The following is a 21,417-nucleotide window of genomic DNA, read 5'->3' as shown; positions in this document are numbered from 1 at the left end:
TAATTACATTTTAAAAAGATTAAATTTATTCAAAACCGATGATGACGTTGGCGTCAGGATTTGGTTGTACCTGCGTTTGTAACAGCAACAGTATTTTGTCTCTTTTCGGCATTGTAGAAATTCATCTGACATAAACAATAACGTGGCGCGCAGCGTGATGTCAAAAACGGCGCACACCTTTGACGTTGCATGACTAAGTCTTTTCCTCTTCCACACGTAGACGCAAAAACAGAGTTTTTAAAAATATCAGTTTTCAGTGACCCAAACCGCCGTTTACATGTGGACGAAAGGTGTAAAGGCATAGAAAAAGCTGAGTTTTCTAGAATACTGGTGTCTGTGTGCACGTAGCCTTCTGGGGTATTTTTACATTGATCTCTATACATTTCCATATAATCCATAAATGACTTAGAAAACTGAATTACATTTTGTATACTTATGTGAAAAATGTGTCTACATATAAAAAAGAAAAGAAATAAAAGGCATCATATTCTGTATATAACAAGTTTGTCAAATAACTTGAGCACCATCCTGGTTATAAATGTCTGCTACACAGATTTTTGATTGATTATTTTTTTGTTCTTCTGGGTTGCTATTGATTTCCATTAATTTCCATATAATCCATAAAAAAATTAGATCATCTCTGTCTCTCTTCCACAGCATCCTGTTTTCCTTCTCTCTCCCCAACCGGCCAGATGGCCCCGCCCCTCCCCGAGCCTGGTTCTGCTGGAGGTTTCTTCCTGTTAAAAGGGAGTTTTTCCTTCCCACCGTCACCAAAGTGCTGCTCATAGGGGGTCACATGATTGTTGGATTCTTCTCTTTATGCATTACTGTAGGGTCTACCTCACAATATAAAGCGCTTTGAGGTGAATGTTGTTGTGATTTGGCGCTGTGTAATTAAAACTGAATTAAATACTGGTCTTTGCTTTAGTTTTTAAGGACATAATATAGTTTGAAACTTGAGGTTTAATGTCTGAAACCATACTTTTCATGTCCCCTAAAACTTTATAAGTTACTATCTTTTATTCAACACAGCATTAATGGAAATCAACGGTTGCTTAAAATGATAAAAACATAAAAAGACGTCTGTTTTATGGTTTACCTGCTTGTTTCCCAGGACGACCACAGGCAGCTGGGGCTCCACCCTCAGGAGGCGGTGCAGTTCAGCCTTAGCCAAAGGGAGGCGGCTTCTGTCAGACGAGTCCACCACGTACACCAGAACGTGAGTCCGTCTCAGGTAATCTGACCAGTAGCGCCGCAGATCCTCACCACCACCAACTGCAGCACAGAAAACACACCGCAGACATTTTTGACTGCGTCGGCGATCTCATTTTCCACCTGAGGTGCGCGAGTCATCTACCAGACGGTTGGCAGGACTTGGACTTCTCTACGTGATCTTCAAGCTTGGCTAGTCTTTAGAAATTACTGGACAACACATAATAAAAACTGGTTGTTGTTGAGCAACACCCGGCCTGCAGGCTTCAGTATCTGTGGAGGATTCAGCTCCTGAAGCGATACACGATTCTCCTCAGCAGGAGTTCTCATAATTAACAAACAAGGACGAGACATTGTTTTACTGTCGCTCCCTAGAGGGGATCTGTTTGCCCAAAATAAAAAGGGTTTATTTTTAAGTGTGTACCAGCACACATAACACTGCGTTCAGAGAAAAGGAGGCTGTTTGTCCATTGATTCATACAAAAAAACCAAAAAACAACAACAACGACAAAACAATTGTCAGCCAAAGAAACACAGTATCCCCACACACCCCGACTGACCGCCATGCTCAAGGCCATTTCACTGGAGGAAGGCTTTCGGTTAAATAAAAGGACAGATCGATACGCAGAATTAGATGCGCTGTTGGCATCCCCACTTTAAACAAATTGGCCACAGATTAATTTCACATCTGCACCGGACTGAATGCAATCTGATTTTCACCGAGGGATGAAACAGGCTGAGACGGCACTCAGGCATTATTTATATCCACAGTTCGCTCCTGGGCAAATTAGTCTGATTCATTTTTTCCATCTTGTTGCCTCCAGACATGATATGTTAAAGAGGCTCAGGGTAAAATATGACAGTGCAGCAGCGATTTCTCTTCATTTAATGGGTCTGAATTGGGTTTTATTTCATGGAATTTATTCAGTTTTTCTTGTTTTCCTGCAGCCCAGAGGCTCAGTTTATTCTTAGTTTTGGGGGAAATACATTAGTATTGATGTGGTTTTGGTTTAACTTTATATTTTGTCCCCTTCTTGAAACTTTTTCTTATTTGTTTTCCTTTCCTTGTGTTCTTTTCCAGAGACACTATAAATAATTGAGGACACATCTCATTTATAATGTGTGCAGGCTTCTTGGATTAGTTTGGCTGCATGAAACAGCAGCAGCTCAGTCATCATGATTTAAACATTGAGGAATGTGAGGATTCATTTTGATTAGGCTGTTTAATCCATTCACATTTTTACACAGTAAATAATGGAAGTCAGTGGTTGGTTATAGAGCAACATCAAAGTGTAACATTTTTAATGGCGTAATTTGGAGTTTTGGGCCATTTTAACACTTGTAGTTCAGTTACGTTGACCAGATTCAGTTGATGAGTCTATAAACTTTAGCTTTTCCTCACACTTTGATTTCCTTGCACACAGAGTGAACTGCAAGTCAAGCCCAAAGGCTTTCAGCTCTAACTTCTATCTTACAACTGGTAGTTTGGTCGGTTTGAGGTTGGATCACATTCTCTTCATAAACAAACCAGATCGAGTCCTCCAAACTGGGCTGAACCAGAGTTTGACTTGGACGGCCTAAAAGGTGCAGGTGTGAAAATACTCTTACTAGGCCACCACTGACTTCCATTAACTTCTGTACAATCTGGGGGCGATCGTGGCTCAAGAGTTGGCAGTTCGTCTTGTAATCGAAAGGTTGCCGGTTCGAGCCCCGGCTCGGACAGTCTCGGCCGTTGTGTCCTTGGGCGAGACACTTCACCTACCGCCTACTGGTGATGGCCAGAGGGGCCGATGGTGCGATATGGCAGCCTCGCTTCTGTCAGTCTGCCCCAGGGCAGCTGTGGCTACACCTGTAGCTGCCTCCACCAGTGTGTGAATGAATTGTAAAGCGCTTTGAGGTTCTCGAAAAGCGCTATATCAATGCATATATCAATGCAATCCATTATTATTATCTAAATCAATAAACGTAAATTGATACTAAACTATAGAAATGAACAAACATCAAACGTTGCCTAGAAATGTAGCTCCAAATGTCCAGTGCTTTGGAAAACATTTAGCTGTGCTCTGAAACGTTTAGACCTCACTGGACTCCATCCATGTGATTTAATCCCACAGCTAATTACCAGTGTTGGTCATTTTAAAGTACAGTAACGGTTAATACACCAGTATGGGAAAACTCTCTAATCTGAATATTCTTTATCCTGAAATAAAATTATTGAATTTTCAAATTTGCTGTTTTACAAAACAGCAGAAAAAATTAAGGACATCATTATTTTGTGGTCAAGATGTAAATTACAGTTTTTTACTTTCCTGAACAGAAAACTTTGTTTTAGTGGTTGAATGTTATGCTTGAATAATTTGCTGGCTCTAACTTGAATATAAAATCCTGAATTCAGTTAGTTTTTTCACTCATAAATAACAATTTAGGGGTTGCTTTTTCTTCTTCTTCTTCTTTACATATTTCTGGGGGGGAGGGAGTGTTTCTTGTTTTTATGACTAGTGATCTAAAAAATCTATTAAGAACGTTAATAGATTTTACATATGAACGCACATTCACATGTATTTCACATGTTCCTATGCTTAAATGCATCCTGTGCACTTTTAGACTTTGGTTGTATTTTTAAACCGTTATAAGCAGCCATTCACTTCCATTAATTTACATATCATCAGTAAATCAATGAGAAAACTTAAGAGTTGTAGATCTGTTTTACATTTGTAAGAAAATGCTGTTTTTCTGCACTCCCCAGGCAGTCATTGATTTCCATTTGTTTCCATAAGACCTATAAATCAACCAGAATACTCAGCTACGTTGTGTAATCCATCGACCTGAGCATGAAGTTTTCCTTTTATTTGGTTTTCCTGCTTTCTGGGATCACAGAGGAAACAACTCAGTATTGATTTGTTTTTATTTCCATTGTTTTGAGTGGAACTGAGTAATAAGAGTAATCGGGGACACATCTCATTTTTAAATCTACTGATGTACAAGATTCTTGTATTTGTTGCAGCGTGATTTAAACCTGGAGCAATGAGACCAATTGTAATATAAAAACCCTTCATAAGGTAAAGTACAAAGTAAGAAGAATAAAAACAGCCATCTACAGCATTTCAGTACCAACACTGCTTGTACCAAACACAGTCACAGGTCACATTTGCTAGAAAATCAGTTTCCAGCTTCAGTGGTTTGGAAAGTCTGCAGCAGAAGTGACCTCTGGCTGCAGGAACCAGCGGTGCTCGACGGCCAAACGAATCACTGCTCACAGCGGCGAGTAAGACTTTAGGTCCTAACTGCCTCTGAATCCAAGAGAGTAGCAAGAATTCATTAGTGCTGGACCTAATGGGAAATGTTGCTAGGAAACTGGGGAGTGCTGTACTATAAGCTGATGTGATGTGGCAGCAATAAATACCTGTTTACCCGATGCAGTATGGAGGCCGGACCCGGCGCTCGGCGGCGTGAGCAGCTTGTGTTTTATTGTCACGGCGATCTCAAAGGGATGCTGGTCCTGCTGCTCTACAGGCCACCTTATTAAACACCCTCCCACACGTGTGCGCGCAGTCAACACTGAGTCACATGGGTGTGAATGATGTGGGCGTGTGTCTGTACCCACCTAACTGCTTCAGCTGCAGGCCTCTGTGCAGCAGCGCCGACGAGGAATTTACACCTGATTTTACAGCCAAAGTTCGACTGTCCCACCCAGATTCGTCGTGTTGATACCTTGTCACATGATATCTCAGTTCAAAACTTGGTGTTTAAGTACAGAACCTTTTAACCTGTTATTCTCCAAAAGGTCTTTAAAGTTTTCCTCTTTAAAGCCTCACAGATGCACGTGGGCATGTTTCATGTCTGCTAACGCAGCCAAAGTTCAACTCAAAACTTTGACTTGAATCCAGATTTTGACCCGTTGTTGCACCGCTGTCTTCACTCTCACAGGCGTGCACCACGTCCACGGGACAGTAAGTAGACTGTGGTAGCGTAAATTTTAAAATAAACACTAATTAGTGGACCTAGGCTTGATTTAAATTAGCAGAGCACCGATTTACTGTCTGAACATGAATACCATCAAACATTCACCTTGACTGTCACTGCGGCTCCTCGTTCATGTCAAAAATCTACATAATGACTCACAGACATTAGAAAAATAGTGAGTTTATTAAATGGATTTCCAAAAACTTTAACTATTATTTAACCTAGTAAATAAATATATATGAAATGAACTGAGCATGCCATGGCTAGTTTGGGAATTCATCTGGCAGCAAAAGTAAAGAACAGGGATGTGTGCAGAGGAAAAATTAGCTATTACAAAAGAGGATTACCCTAATTATCTATTTTTTTTTAATTAATAGAAGGTAAGGTTGTAATTGCAATTGGAATAAAATTAATAACACAGTCCTAACGGCCACCAGTCATGAACTAATTCAATTTAACTGGACCTCTGACACATTTAGTTGGTAAGTTGGTTTTTTAGCATTTCTAATGACATTGTCGGACAAATGTTGACTCACAAACAGCTGCTCAAAGCTAAGAATAAAAAAACCATACTGACAGTGCGGTGATGCTCGTTAAACTCTTTGTACCATTACAAAAACCCATCAATATTTTCATCAAACCATACAGGTGCTGAAAGTCCCCGTCGGTATGACGACTACGTTATGACCGTCTGCCTGAGGGCAACAGTTCGAACAGGGAGTGGCCAGGATGTGAGGTGTCTTTTATGATGTTTTGGGCCTTTTTAAAACAGTGGGCGTTGTGTAGAACTTCCAGTGTGGGGAGAGGGCAGCCAGTGATCTTTTGGGCGGTGTTAATGATCCCTTGGAGTGCTTTCCTCTGAGCCCCTGTGCAGCTAGTGTACCAGATGCATATGCAGTAAGTTAGAACACTCTCAATGGTGGCTCTGTAGAAGGACACCAGCAGTCTCTGTGTGATGTTATTCCTCCTGAGAATTCTCAGGAAGTACAGTCTCTGTTGGGCCTTTTTCAGCAGCTCGGAGGTGTTCACACTCCAGGAAAGGTTCTCCTCTATATTGACTCCCAGGAAGCGGAAGCTTGCCACCCTTTCTACACAGTCCCCATTTATGAATAGTGGTTGGATCTCTGCCTTTTTCCTTCTGAAGTCTATTATGAGTTCTTTGGTTTTTGAAGTGTTGAGGAGGAGGTTATTGGCCTTACACCATGACGTCAGCTGCTCCACCTCGTCTCTGTACGTAGACTCGTCTCCCTTGGAAATGAGCCCCACCACTGTGGTGTCATCTGCAAATTTCACAAAGATGTTGCTGTGGTGGCGAGGAGTGCAGTCGTGTGTGTAGAGAGAGTAGAGCAGTGGACTGAGCACACAGCCCTGGGGTGAGCCAGTGCTGAGACTCAGGGCTGAGGATGTATGATGGCCAACTCTGACTCTCTGTCTACGGCCCGAGAGGAAGCTATTGATCCACATGCAGGTGCTGTCTGGAAGCCCCAGGTCTTGTAGCTTGGCCACCAGTTTGTGTGGAAGGATGGTGTTAAAAGCTGAGCAGTAATCCACGAAGAGCATCCGCACATAGCTACCATGCTCTTCCAGGTGAGTTAATGCAGCATGGAGTGCTGTGGCTACAGCGTCTTCCGTGGATCGGTTTGCTCTGTAGGCAAACTGGTGTGGATCCAGGCTGTGGGGCAGGGCTGCTGTGATGTGTCTGCGGACCAGCTTCTCAAAGCATTTCATTACCACTGGGGTGAGTGCCACCGGTCTGTAGTCATTCAGGCCGGTGATGTGGGGCTTCTTAGGCAAGGGGACTATGGTGGAGGACTTCAGGCAGAGTGGGACAGTCGCCTGTGCGAGGGATTTGTTGAAAATCCTGGTGAAGATCCCAGCCAGCTGTCCTGCACAATCCCTCAATATTCGACCTGGCACACCATCAGGACCCGCCGCCTTCCTCGGGTTAACAGCCTGCAGCATGCGCCTCACCTCGTGCTCTTCCAGGGTGAGGGTGGTGCTGCTATGGGTGGCGTGTTGCTGCTGTGGCTCCAATACCTCCGGTACCCTGGTCTCAAAGCGGGCAAAGAAGATATTCAGCTCCTCTGCCAGCTCCAGGTCACCGTCCGCAGCTCCGAGATTGATCTTATAGTTGGTTAGGTGCTGGATGCCTTGCCACACCTGCCGGCTGGTATTACTCTTCAAATGGTCCTCGATCCTCCTCCTATAGTCCCCCTTTGCCTCTCTGATGCCTCTCTTCAGGTTGGATCGGGCTGTGGTGTAGTAATCCCTGTTGCCAGACCTGAACGCAATGTTCCTCTCCTTCAGCAGCTGCCTGACCTCCCGGGTCATCCAGGGCTTTTGGTTGGGATAAGCCCGGATCCGTTTGACTGCTGTAACAGTGTCGTGTCAATGACTGATGTCATAGGCAGTGTATCCTAATAGTTTCATATCAGTGTTACTCTGTGATTTTTATCAATACAGTGGAACCCCGGCTTACGAAGACCGAACTTTTAAAACCTGTTTTTATATGAGAATAAGAAAAAATCTTGGATATTTTCTGGTGCCATTAAAGGTCATGCAGCTTTGTCTCTTTTTTTGACATCAGACTGGTTGAAGGATTTCTGTAGAGTTAGAGTTATATCTGTTATACGTGTATCACAGACCGCTGTATCTGTATCGCGGTCTCGGGTTTTTGTGATGTTTGTTTTGATTTTATTCTTCTTTCAGTCTCCCCAGAGTTTCCATGCCTTCGCCTTCCTCTGTCTTCTTCTTGCCTTTATCATCCCTGTTTGTTTTGGATAATCTCATTTCCTGTGCTTTTACTTCATTTCTTCGTCTGCTCTCTCATATTTTCCGCCTGCCTCGTCTTCTCCGTTTCTTCGTTCCTTTGCTTCTTTGCCTTTGTTACCTCTGATCGGACACTATTTTTTAAGTGATTAAATTCCAGCACATGGCAACACAATTTGTTTATCAAAGCTTGTAAAGTGGACATGCCATGCTGAAGGAAAAAGCTGAGGATTTAGGGCCTCACCACTGACAGTTTCACTTCCCTTTTACACAAAACCAAATCTCATCATCAGCTCAAAGCCTAAAACTACTTCTCCATCTGATCTGATGTTAGTTCTTTTATTTATAATTCCCCCGAGGACTCCATAAAGAGATCCGTGCATCGTACTGCGTCTCACCTGTCAGCATGCCTCTGAGTCAACGTCACCGACACAAAGACACTTGAGACATTTAATGCACAGACCCGCTGAAGTATTGTGCTGTGTGGGTGGCGGCGTGAGCTCTTCTTACTTTCGCGGATGAGAAAAAGATTAGTGGCGCCCACCGATAGCAGTGTTCAGATCAGTGAGCGTGACACATTCCTCTAAATACATCGGCCAATCACGGCTGACCACGCATGTTGGCTGAATGCAAAGCGAAGTCATTCAGGTTATTATTAGTGCTGTGGAGCACTAATGTGATGGATTTATTGATCCTGCCAGCAAACGTAATGCAATCTCACTTTACCACCATAGTGTGAAATTAAACAGAAATACACTTTCCAGGCTTCTTTGTCACAGTCAACTTTCGTGATACCTTGATACTGAACGTTTCAGTCGCTGAACAAATAACAATATAACAAGAGCCATTGCCAGAGATTGCCTTGTGATTGCCTTTGTGTTGGCAGTGATGGATGATGTGAGCTTTCAGGGAAGAAAAACAACTGAAGTTGTGGATCAAGTCTCCCTTCAAGTTCAACTCAAACATAAAGCCAATGGAGTTACTTCCCAGCACCTAGAGCAGATCAATTATGGACATTACCAGCTTCACGTTTTCATACTTTCTGGACCAAACAAAACTGTATGAACATATTTTTCTGTTTTAAATTTCTTTTACACCACTTGTTATTTTTTGAGAACATCTTGTTGCAAGCTTGGAAATATTCTAATGTTAACAAGCTAAAAGCCTTTGGTTGTTTGTACTTCATCAAGCCAACTATGAGTAGGGAATCCAACATTACCCAGCATGCTAGCAACCAAAGCAATGACAATGAGGAATTTGGTGCAGCACCCTCTGCATGACCAGTCTCTGGGCCTGTGCTTTATGGGTCGATTTCACACAACTGGACAGTGAATATAATTTCAATCAACTGGTGGTTACCACATGGTTGTCAACTGGTCTCTAGGCCTGTGTGACTGTAATCTAAGATGCTAATCTGTATGTTTAATTAGTGTTAGCATCATCCTGTGCTAACTGACGCTAACAGTGGTAAAGGGTAGTAAAGGGTCTAGCTTAACAAATGTCAACAAGCTAACGAGCTAAATACTTTAAAGTGGCAGAGATGTGCTAACATTAGCACACACTCACTCATCTCCATAACTTGCTAATGTTTAAAAAAAATCAGCAAATTTCATTCACCAAGTCTGAGCTCTCACAACTTCATGCTAATTTTATGAATCCGGTTTTCCACAGTGCGTCTCCGGCATGTCTGCAGAGCTGTTTGATTCGAGGCAGTTTTATGAAACAAATGGCCAACTGAACTGAACAGTTGTGCTCTTTCCATTTCTCCATTTCATGCTGTTTGATAAAACATCAATGCTCGCTAGACTCCACACAGAGCAGTGTTTGATTAGGACGGATAAAAGGAGCCTTACTCTCCAGGAAGTCGAGCTGACAGGCGGGGGCGTTGAGACTCATAAAGTTGAAGCCGCGGGTGGGCCGGCACCGGCCTCTCTTAGCCCCTGAATCCCCGGGGGTCAAACCCTGTAGCATGCTGCTCTTCCCGGCCCCGTCCAGACCGAGTACCAGGACCTGGCGCTTCCCACGCTCCTCTTCCTCCTGCAGGCAGACCGCAGAGCTGTTAATGTTTGCAAACGCATGGAAATGTTGAGTTGAGGCAAAGATTAAACACATCACTTATTCAACACAGAGTGAGGGTGAAGCCTTTGGTTTCGAATATTTGTGTTGCACTTTGAGCTTACCAAACCACAAGCAGTTCATCAAAATACAGGAAATATATGCACAGTGATGGGCCAGGTTGGAGGGCTTCGCACATCAAGGATATTAGATTATTCTGTTATTATATGTTACCTTATATATGTAATCAAAGTAGTTGAATTAGAATACTGCTGTAGATCACATTATACCCTTTAATATAGAGTGTGTGAGCTGTATGTAGTTTAGTTCTCATTATACTTTTGAGTTAACAGAACATATTCACATATTAGTTCATTAGATAAATGTGCATCACTCTGTATCCTTGATCTGCTGGGAATGTGTTACACTGTTTTCTTGACATGCTTAATTGTTGAATCATGAAGAGAAGGTTGTAAGCAGGAGACTCTGTGTCTAAAGACAGGGGAGATAGATAGACCACATTCCACACCCCCACCTTACAGAAAGCAGAGAAACAACTGCCGAGGTCATAACTTAGGCGCTGTAACAGAGAAAAAATGTGATGTTTTGGCTTTTACGACTAGCTGGGGGCCACTAGAGACTATAAAAAGCTGAGCAACCCATCACCATTTTGAGACATGCTGTCGAACCTCTGCAGGCATCTCTCCCGTCCGGACGTTGTAATGCTCTGACTGTTGAATTGTATGGAAATAAATGATTGTTGATTGAGCATTTATACACTGAGTATTGTCCTTCCTTCAGCCCAAAGATTCAAAGAATTGGGAGATTTCAACAAGGAGAACATTACAACAAAATATCACCTCCAGGAGTGAACATCAGTTGTTCTAGTGGAAAATCTCTGCAAAGTCAACACTCAGAACATGGTTGAAGGGTGTTTCTCCGGTCTCTCCTATAAGCCAGGTCAAGTCTGCTCAGGTCCCAGCAGAGATGGGCATTACTTTTTTCAAGTAACGAGTAAAGTAAGGGATTACTATTGCAAAAACGGTAATTAGATTACCGTTACTTTCCCGTAGGAACGCTGCGTTACTGCGTTACTAAAACCGTGATTTTTTTTTTGCGAGAGTGTCTCATGACAGTGACGTAAGCGAGTGCAACGTTCTTGACAACAGCTGTGTGCAGATCAACAGTGGATCATATATCGAGTGCGGAGAGAGTATGAGCGTGCAGCGTTTAAAGCGTGGAAGTACTGACCTTACTTTGAGTTTGATTCCATAAAAAGTGACAAAAACATTAGCGTCCGCTGTGCGTGGGAAGAAAATTTCTTTTTACAGTGAAAAAACCCCTAAACTTCCGAGCAAGCACCGAGTAGCTACGACGTGATGGGAAACTCAGAGAAACTCGCGGATTCTTCCACTGACCGCGGCACACCTGCACCAGGGTAAACCTCCGCCTACCCCCAGTCCTGCTTTACAGGTGAAAATAGAGCAACAGGACCGCTGAGTCTTTGACTTTATTTATTTTCTGCTGTGTTTTACTTGCATCTATTTGAAAGACTGAGTGTAAACACAAAAAATATTTTATTTTATGTGCAGAAAATAGGTTTAAATGTTAAACTAATTTCTTCCAGTCAGAGAATGTTGCATATAGTTAAATTTTTGCTTGATGCATAAAGTTAAAAGATTAAAACTAATAAAACAAGTTTTAAAAAGAGACTTTTCCATTTGATTACATTTTGTATGATGGATTATGTAGAAAAAGTAGAATTGGGCTGAAAGATCTATCACTTTATCACCTCTTCAGGTTGTAAATCGTGTTTTTAAAAAGTAACTAAGTAACTAAGTAATTAATTACTTTTGAAAATAAGTAATCAGTAAAGTAACGGGATTACTTTTTTGGGGAAGTAATCAGTAATTAGTTACTGATTACTTTTTTCAAGTAACTTGACCAACACTGGGTCCCAGTGACGTTAATTTTGTCGTCAGACAGTGAGTGAGTGCTGTGAGGATGTCCATCTGTCCGCCTGTATTTACTACAGGCGATGCATGTGTCCCAGGCAACAGACTTCAATCAGACTTAAAGAAGTTTAACAATAAGTATTCCAGCTGTCCGAGCCTACGACAGAGTGTAATCATGTACCGGCCGTTACAAATGCAGATACATACAAACAGCTGAACGGATAAACTGGTCTGGCTCTACCTTCAAACACCGCGACGAGCTGCTTTTCAACAAGGAAGGATGTTTCTGTCGAGCTTTAACTTCTAACATCTGTTTACTGTTTGGGTCAATTGGTTTGCATCTTATTTCACACGCACTAGAATTTAAGTTTAAACTACCCATATGGAAAAGAAATAGTAAAAACTTCTATGATTTACTCATGAAAGTGGCCACTTTCTCATTACTTTCATATTTTTTTTTAGTATGTATACAAAACATACAAGTTTCATTATATAATTTTTCAAGGGATCTTATATGTGTTTTCACTCTTGTATGATTTTCATACAAGTTTCACACAAGACAGATAAAAACTTTATAAGATTTATAAATATCTTTTCCATATGGGTAACAACGCCGGCTTTTTGCCTCCTAGAAACAGGTGGAAATAATTCAGCTCTATTCGCTAAATTGCTGCCAGTTTCAGTACAGCAGAAAAGGCTCTCTGCTCGGAGTGAGTCTTTGAGTTTAGAATTGATTAACAGACACTGAGATACTGAAAGTCAAGAGTCCAAAAATAGCTGGTGAGCATGTTTTTCAGGGCCACCTGTAATATGACACAGCCCAGACACGTGTTTGTCTTATTGTCACATTTTTTAAATTCACCATTCTGGACATTTCAAGAACCTCACCTTGGCTGCAGGGACCTAATAAAGGACAAAGCCAAACTGCAAAAACAGATTACCTAGTAATGAAAGGATGTTCGCACAGCTCTGGTTGGATCAAACCGAATACCCGACTCTTCTGCCTTTCAGCTAGAAGCAGGTATTTTAACTTGATGTTTGTGTTTTTTCACACCGGGTCGCCTCTTCAAATCAAACTGAATGCATTAGACTTTTGGGAATTTGGCACTGAAGACTCCTCATAATGTGCAGGAATATGAATCAGCTTCTGCAAACCTCAAGGGGCACCGCTCGTGATATTATACTTTAATGAAAGAGCAGGCATCCTTTTATTACTTTTATTTCAGGGCAGATTTGTCTCAGCGAGCCTTCTGCGTGTGCAGGAATAAAGAAACGCGAGTCTCAGAGAAGGCTTCAAACGTCGACGCGCTCTGAAAGCGCCTGAGAGGCTCGGGGACGTCACGGCCCCTCTGAGATCCCTCACACGTCAGTCATCTCCTTTTTAAAAGTCACACAAGGTTGGTCTTTATTCATGCCGTGTGCTGATGTGCAGCCGCAGCTCTGTAGAGGTTAATTACCAATTCATATCAGCCCTTTTAGAGTGCAGATGTGTCAGCTTCCTATTAAAAATACCACTTTGCTGATGGATCATCAAGCGCTAAAATTACTCCTTCAGAATCAGTTAATTTGATTCCCTAACAGATGAAACCACCTCATAATTACCCAGCAAGCACTGCAGAAACAGGCCAGATGAAGAGTCTGGGATATTTTGATGATGGATTGCGTTTCTTCTGACGTCTTTCTGGCTGTAATCGCCGCCTGGTGCTGCCGGATAAATGCAGCAGCAGATAAACAAGGCCGCTCTGACAGCTCTGAAGCTCGCCTCCGTGTTTTTCTGGCTGAGTTGGCCCACTGGGAGATCAACCTCAAACCCTGACAGCGCAGAAGCCTCACTGTAGCTGCTGAGGCTGCAGAGCCACCGCTGCTCCTAACAGGGCGCGCCGTGCATCCATCTCCATCGTCTGATTGGCTCCTACCTGGACTGCAGGCGTATTCAAATGATCTAAAATGACTTTAAGTGAAACCAGCAATTCAATCGTCTCCTGTTCCCTCTGTAACTTTCTCTTTAAACTTTTTCTTGTTGCTTCAGACAGTGACAGTGGCAGAGAAAAGGACATTAAAGAAACTGATGGACATTATGAACAATGCTGGGCATCCTCTGCACACGGCCATAAACAACCAGAAGAGTCTGTTCAGTGACAGGTTGCTTCTCCCCAAGACAAGAACTAACAGACTTAAAAACTCCTTTGTCCCACACGCCATCAGACTGTTTAACTCCTCTCTGGAGGGGAGAGGGAGGGGAAACAGGAGGACAAAGGAGGGGGGAACAACTAAGCTGTAGTGCCTCTTCACCTCACTGTACAATACTTTTTGTAAATAGTCAACAGTGCAATAGACTCAATACTTGAAATGTGCAATTCACTTGTATTTTTATTTTTTATTCCTGTTTATTCTATTTATCCCCTTCGTATATTTTATTTATATTTGTCTCTGTATTTATATGTGTGTGTGTGTGTGTGTGTGTGTGTGTGTGTGTGTGTGTGTGTGTGTGTGTGTATATATATATATATATATATAACAATTCTGTAACTGTAACTTCGGTCGTTGCTGTGCTTTTTGGAAGTCGAATTTCCCAGAGGAACCCACCCGAGGGATTAATAAAGTTCTATCTTATCTTATCTTATCTTAGACATTTCTCATAAAAACTGGTGATACTGAATCGATTTCTTTTGCTTTGCTGCCCCGCGGGGAGGTTAAAGAGTCCCGGCTCGGCTGCAGATCAGCGCTGCTGGATCTGACAGAGGTTTAACGTCTCTCTCAAGGACACTCCACCCAAGCAGACGCTCAGCAACGCAGCAGCTTCCAGCCGAGGGAGCGGTAAAGCCAGCTCGCCTGCAGCTCTGAATAGCAAGTGTACAGCTGCGGTTTACTCAGAGAGGAGGCAAAAGGAGCTATCATCCTCTAACGACGCCACATGCCGTCGGCCGCTCGTGTTCCACGACTTCTCCTGTGATTACATGTGACTTCCTCTCTCTCTCGCATCTACTTCAGTGATTTCACTGCAGCCAGACTACGAATAACAAGCTTCAACTTGCGGCAAAAAGACACGATCGAGTACCATCAAGCATCGACTGAGGGTTAAAAATGCTTCCTCCTTCCCAGGAAATGGAAGTCAAACTCAAGTCTGAGCTTCGCCTGGAATAACAGGAAGTGACAGGAAGGCTCTCTGCGGACACTATCTGATCAACAGCAGCTTTATCAACGCCCAGAAGTCGAGAGTCCAAAGATAACAGAAGTTTTGGTTAGAGAGCCAGCCTGTGATTCGCTGAGTACTTCCTGACTGACGTGTTAATAAAGTCAGTGAGAGCTGGTTTTGGTTTTAACCTCTTTGACATGTACTTCCTAAAAAAACTGCAGCTTCATGGTGAAAGCCTGTGACCCGATTCACAGCATCTTCGAGCCAAAAAGCAACAAACTGGGAGAGAGATGATTTCAGCCGAGAAGGAAGGCGGAGCATCTTGCGTCGTCACTGAGCTTATACCCATTACCGTGAGAGAATTCCCGTTCTCAAACCACACAGTCTTCACGGTGATGTTTGAAGCTACACAGCAACGACGATGTGGGGTCACCAGCGGTGAACGGAGGTTTCAGAGAGAAGAACGCAGCTACGCCACAACATGTGTAATCAGCCCCGTTTCAGTGATGGAGCTGTAAGGCCGAGCTTTACTTGTATTTATCTTATAGTACAGGCTCACTTCCTGACACGGGCTCTGTGAGACCTGTGGAAGTACGTTCAAGGACAAAAGTCAAGATCGAAAACTTTGCATTTACCTCAGGACATTTCTGGTTTTATTAAAGGCCACAAACGAGCAGAGGCTGTCGGATAAAGGTCTGTGAAACAGACTGCTGGGAGCTGACTGTCTGCAGCCCTCCTCTGGAACTGCAGTGAGAATATATTATATTCCTGGACTAAATGTCACACAGGCTAAAATACTCGATGTGGACTGGCTGCGGGCTTCATCCTCACCAAGCTGTATGAAAACGCCGTTGAGACGTTACATTTGCAGTGAAATCGTGCCTGTAGACCTTTTATCTGGGCCGCGGTGAGGATCTCATTTCCCAGCTTGGCCCTCGCTGAACCTGAATTTGACACCTCTGACTTATGATTAGGGCTGCCACGATTTGTCGACTAGTCAAGATTACGTCGACTATCAAAATCGTCGACGACTGATTTAATAGTCGACGCGTCGTTTGAAGCTTTGTAAGATCCCAAAAGACGCAGGAATAAGTAGCAGGATTTAAGAGTGTAATAACGGACTGAAACAGAAGATGGCAGCATTGCATGTACAAGGATGTCAGCTGCCGTTAAACCCCGAAGAAGAAGAAGAAGAAGAAGAAGCAGCTGTGTCCCAGAATTCATAGCGCGGCCCAGCACAGTTTCCAACAATGGCGGCAGCTAGTTAGTTTTAATGTTACTCTTATTATTCTTTCTGGGTCACAAAATAAACGTTTAACATATTTTCAGGCGAGAATGTAGCTGTGTAAACCTCAAATATCTGCTCAGTTTATCAGGACACCACATATTTTCAAAAGCGCTCCGACGTTTTCGGAGACGTCTGTTACCCACTAGCGCGTTAGCGAGCCGGGGGCAAGGCTAACTAGAGCCGTGAGAACACCGGACTCCCGGCAAATCGTTTTCAAACCCACCGCCGTCTTTCGCTACTCAGGTTAAATATATATGAGTCACTTAGATAACTTAAAAATGTTGTTGTTTGGCTTTTTTTTTAGTATTTTATTTGTTCCTGAGTAAATCAGTTTGGCTGAGATTAAAGTTATAGTTTTTGCACAGCTGAATAAACGTCAAGCAGACAGCTGATTATCAGAAGTGTGAGATGCTCCAGAATTTACTCCGGTGTCCTGTTATATTTTAGATAGCAAGGAGTTTATTAAACTTCACCGAAACAATCTGCAAATTTCATTAAAATTTAATAAACTATCATCTTGTCTTTATTTTTAGTTAGCACAGACCTTAAACACTTAAAGCTGTAAGCTAATGATAGTTATATAAGAGCAGATGCTGCTGGTGCAATAAGCTGTAGTTTTACGTCCAATGGATGATGATCTGATTAGTCGACTAATCGCAAAAATAATCGGTGACTAGTCGACTATCAAAATAATCGTTTGTGGCAGCCCTACTTATGATGCTGCGATATTTTAAGACTAGATGAAACTCCCGTACCACTGCACCCTGACACAAAGCAGAGAGTGAGCACACACGCCTGTCGATGTATGAAATACTAATACTATTGTACTATTCTTAGTTAGCATATTGTCTGTCTTGTCTTAATGTTTGTTTATAATGGAGCACTGTAACAAAAAATAATTTCCCCCAGGGATCAATAAAGTATTCTGATTCTGATTCTGATTAAACCTTACGCATTAACTCACGCTAACATGAATCGCACCACATTGAGATACTTGTGACCGTGTTCCCATAACTGAGGTTTTCCTGGTTTAAAGGGTGATACCGTCCACAATTGGAGGCTGTTGGACCCATTATTCACGTTCAAGGCCAACAAGTATTATTATTTTTACCCTTAATCTCGCATTACACACTAAAATGACATGCTTTACTTTGAGAATAAAACTACTCAGTATGGTTTGGAAACTACAAATGAAAACTTAGGTTTGGGCAATAAATCCCTGGATAGTTTTAGGTAACTAATTAAAACTACACGTTTAAGTTTAGACAATTAAAACTACTCTTATGTTACATTAAGGTAAAGAAAATAATTCTGTTAGGTTTAGGTAGTAAAACTAGTTGGTTAGGTTTAAATAATGAAACTAATTATGTTTAAGTAGTGAACCTATAATGAAAACTGCTATTATGTTACATTTAAGGAAAGAAACTTATTCTGTTAGGCTTGTGTTGTGAAACTACTCGGTTAGGTTTAGGCAATACAACCCTGGTTAGGTTTAGTTAAAGTTGTGCTAACTAACAACAAAAGGACAACACATGTCTTGTACGTGCACAACAGATTAGATTCTTATAAATTTGTCACATTTTCACTGCTGGACATTTCTGTGGAGTCTGGAGACCATCGCAGTCACGGGTACCTGAACACCTCTCGAATGTGGCAGAACTGCACAAACGATTAATAATGTCAACACAGAGCAAATCTCAGAGGAACAACAGCAACATTTAACAACAACGAAAGTGCCTGTAGAGACGAGGCCGCGGAGTCACAGACGATATGAAAAAGTGGGATTAATATAAAGATAAAGGCCTCGGAAACCATCGTCTACCTAACAAAATAGCGAAAGAAAGAGTAAAACGAAGTGCTCCTGTGGGTGTTTGTCGCTCTGTAAATGAGCGTGTCCTGCCCTCCCACCTGCTTTGACTCCTTGGAGTCAAAAACACGCTGTTAGTCCCCCCCCCCCTGCTTTCCCAAGACGTGATTGGAACGAATCCCCAGACTGAAACATTTACATCTCCTCTGTGGCGAGCCGCCGGCAGACGCCGGCACTATCCCCCGAAGACGGGCTGAGCCAGATAAACCAGGCTAAGCCCATTACAGGCTGCTGCTGATTGAATCGAGGAAACAAGATTAGAAACATGCAAATAGATTTTATTAAGAGATTCAGGCTGCAGCTGTGAAGACTCATTCATTAAGACCGTCCGCTCGCTGCCCGCCTCATTTCTGTTTTTCTGTCTCTCTGCAGGAAGCTGAGATAAACAATCATATTCCCACAAGGAAGCTCGCTACTTCAGCATCACCTTGAACATGATTTCCCACTTTTTTCTCTTTTCAGCAGCAGCAATTAAAGCTGAAACAATCTGCAAGTGTTTTAATTATTAAGTCAGTCATTTACCCACGAAAAGCTGTGAGTACTTCAGGGGTTTTTTGTCTTTAAGACACTGGGGTGGCCTTTTTCTCTGATTTGAGTAAAACAGAACTCTGTAAACTGAGAACACAATCAGCAAATGTAATCGCTTAATCTTTGCTTCTTTCTGGAGAAGCCGTCGGTCATGAGGACGTTAAAAAAGCTGATCAGAAAACAAACGTGTCTGAGAAGAAATTAATTCAGCGTGCTTTTCTATTTGACATCTAAAAAAATTAAGCTAGCATGGAAGTTTCCGAACCTGCAGTTCCTCAAATGGCCACTTGAGGTCCCATAGACACCCACTTTAAGACGTAAACACCATCTTTGGATGGTTTGTCTCATTTACTAATACATTAAAACACCACAGATAAAATATCGCTGTAGCTACCGTAATGTTATAATTAATGAGGAGAAGCTCACGAGTGCCCCCTGCTGAAGCTCTGTCATAACTGCACCCGATTTCTGTACAGTGGGATTAACAGGAAGTAGAACAGCTTCCTTCAGTCAAGGGTGGGTGATGCCCATGTCTTAAATATCACTGGTGTCCATGGTTACTAATGTGGAGGGGGCGGGGCTTTTGACCTACAGTTCAACCACCCACCAGGGGGCGATCAATACACCTCTGGAGCTGTCACGTTACATAATGCTGTCCTGTTAATATAAAATAAAGTGCAATACATCAAAGTCTTCAAATCATGCTCACTACATTCTCCCACCTTCATCATCATCATCATCATCATCATTAATTATCAGTAACGGCTTCATTATCAGCACCACCTCCTTCTTTTCTTCTTCTTCATCACATCTTTCTGTTTTCTCATAATGCCACCGGCACATCTCCACCAAGCATCAGCACATCTCCAGCAGCTCTAATGACTCTGTAGCGTCTCCTCGCCTCAGTCAGAGGTCCCTGAACGCGCTCCTCACCAAGTTAAACAGTTCAGCTCAATTTAAATTTAATTTAAATTAAATCGATTAAACGTCTAAAATTACCAAACTCTGAGTGTTGAGTGAATAACCTGCCCTCCCACCTCTTTGATGGTGCAGTACTCCGCCTGCGGGGACCATAACCGCCTCTTGTAGAAGTAGTTCAGCGCGATGAAGAGCGCGGAGCCGAGGGCAGCCACGGCGGCGGTCAGGGCGATGGAGATGTGCCGGAGGAGAACCATAGGTGGCGGGTGAGGTGGCGGAGGGAGCCGGGAACGGGAGCCGGACACACCGCTGCTGCTTGTTCCTGGACGCCGACGGCTCGACTGACTTCCTCGTTCCTCGCGGCTCCGCGCTCGTGCTGCGGCTGTGCGCGCTACATGTGACCGAGCCGCTCTGATGTTTTTGTTCCCAGACGCAGAAAAAATGCTGCGTTCAGGCGCTGCTCGGAAATTTCCCTTCTCCTCTGTACAAGCGCGTTTAACTAATACACTGACGGTCAGCGACTGCTTTGATCCCTGATTAAGAACAAAATGTACTTTTTTCTTTTTTAATCTGTCATAATCTAATGATTTATATGACGATTTTATTTGTTCCTGGCCTACTAACGTTGATACATTTATTTATTATTGCGTTATAATGATATAAAATTATTGAATTTTGTGAATATGCATATTTGTACGAGAGCCCGACTGATACCAATACCAAGTCATAGATAACTATTTACACAAATTCTGCTCGGATCAGCTGATTGTTGTGTTTGTAATGTTCCAAGCACCTGTTGCAAACAGAGAAGTTCTAAAGCACCCCCTGGTGTACAAACCAGACTATGCAGCACCAACATTCATAACAGAAATTAAACGTTTTTCTTTAATTCTTCATTACTTTTTCACTTATCAGCTTTTTTAAATTCCAAGACCAATATAAAGGTAGACAGCTAGTATTTGCTTATATATACTGGAAGTGTACCCCACAGTGATGTGCCCCACAGTGATGTAACCCACAGTGATGTGCCCCACAGTGATGTGCACCACAGTGATGTTCCCCACAGTGATGTAACCCACAGTGATGTGCCCCACAGTGATGTGCACCACAGTGATGTGCCCCACAGTGATGTACCCCACAGTGATGTACCCCACAGTGAAGTGCACTGTGGATTTTACTGTTGCTGTAACCAATTACAATAACATTAAAAAGAAATATATTTCATGCTTCACTTCAATTTAGTGGATATTTTATTCCTGTTATATAAAACAATTATGAAGGGAAGAACATCGTTTGAATATTTCCTCCTGAAAAAGCAGCTCAAATCTAGCAAAGTGCTTCATTAAGAAAGCACTCAAAGCTGGAAACACATCTGTTAGTGAAGGCGTTTTCTTTTTTCCACAGTAACAGAGGCGTCATGGAGGCCTGACCCTGCATCCCACAGCAGGCACAGCTTCATGCACTGCTTCATGAATGCAACAGTGCCAAAAGAGTGACACAGCTACTGGGATAATGATGGAGAAGCAGCGTCGTTTTTCACTTTGTGACTGAGGGGATAAAAAACCCTTCTAGCTCGCGCTCCACTGGTCTGAGTTACACCTGCAGTCGTGTGGAAGATGACATTATCTGCTCAGAAACACAGACGCATAAGTGTTTATAATAATGGAAATGGTCAAAGGCTCTATTTTGGACCCTTTTGCTGTCACAGCTACTTTAACTCTTCTAC

At 42.6% G+C, this 21,417-nt stretch overlaps 1 protein-coding gene across 1 annotated transcript in view; it reads right to left on the bottom strand.

Moving 5' to 3' along the window:
* The window catches only part of arl10 (ADP-ribosylation factor-like 10), a 33,428-nt gene extending 13,336 nt beyond the window's left edge, over positions 1–20,092 (bottom strand). The window contains exons 1-3 of the mRNA XM_085289882.1: positions 19,811–20,092; positions 9,798–9,981; positions 1,100–1,275 (exon numbers count right to left, since the gene is read on the bottom strand). Of these exons, the coding sequence (XP_085146008.1) occupies positions 1,100–1,275; positions 9,798–9,981; positions 19,811–19,948 (498 nt within the window). The 5' untranslated portion in view covers positions 19,949–20,092. The remainder of the gene's footprint in view (positions 1–1,099; positions 1,276–9,797; positions 9,982–19,810) is intronic.
* Positions 20,093–21,417: the final 1,325 nt, after the last annotated feature.

The sequence above is a fragment of the Mchenga conophoros genome, linkage group LG10 (genome assembly GCF_057382185.1).
Source record: "Mchenga conophoros isolate Kocher_MC1m ecotype Shallow Benthic linkage group LG10, M_conophoros_male_GT1.1, whole genome shotgun sequence".
Classification (NCBI taxonomy): domain Eukaryota; kingdom Metazoa; phylum Chordata; class Actinopteri; order Cichliformes; family Cichlidae; genus Mchenga; species Mchenga conophoros.
Note: the sequence above shows the minus strand (reverse complement) of the source record. Positions and strands in the feature narration are given on the sequence as shown.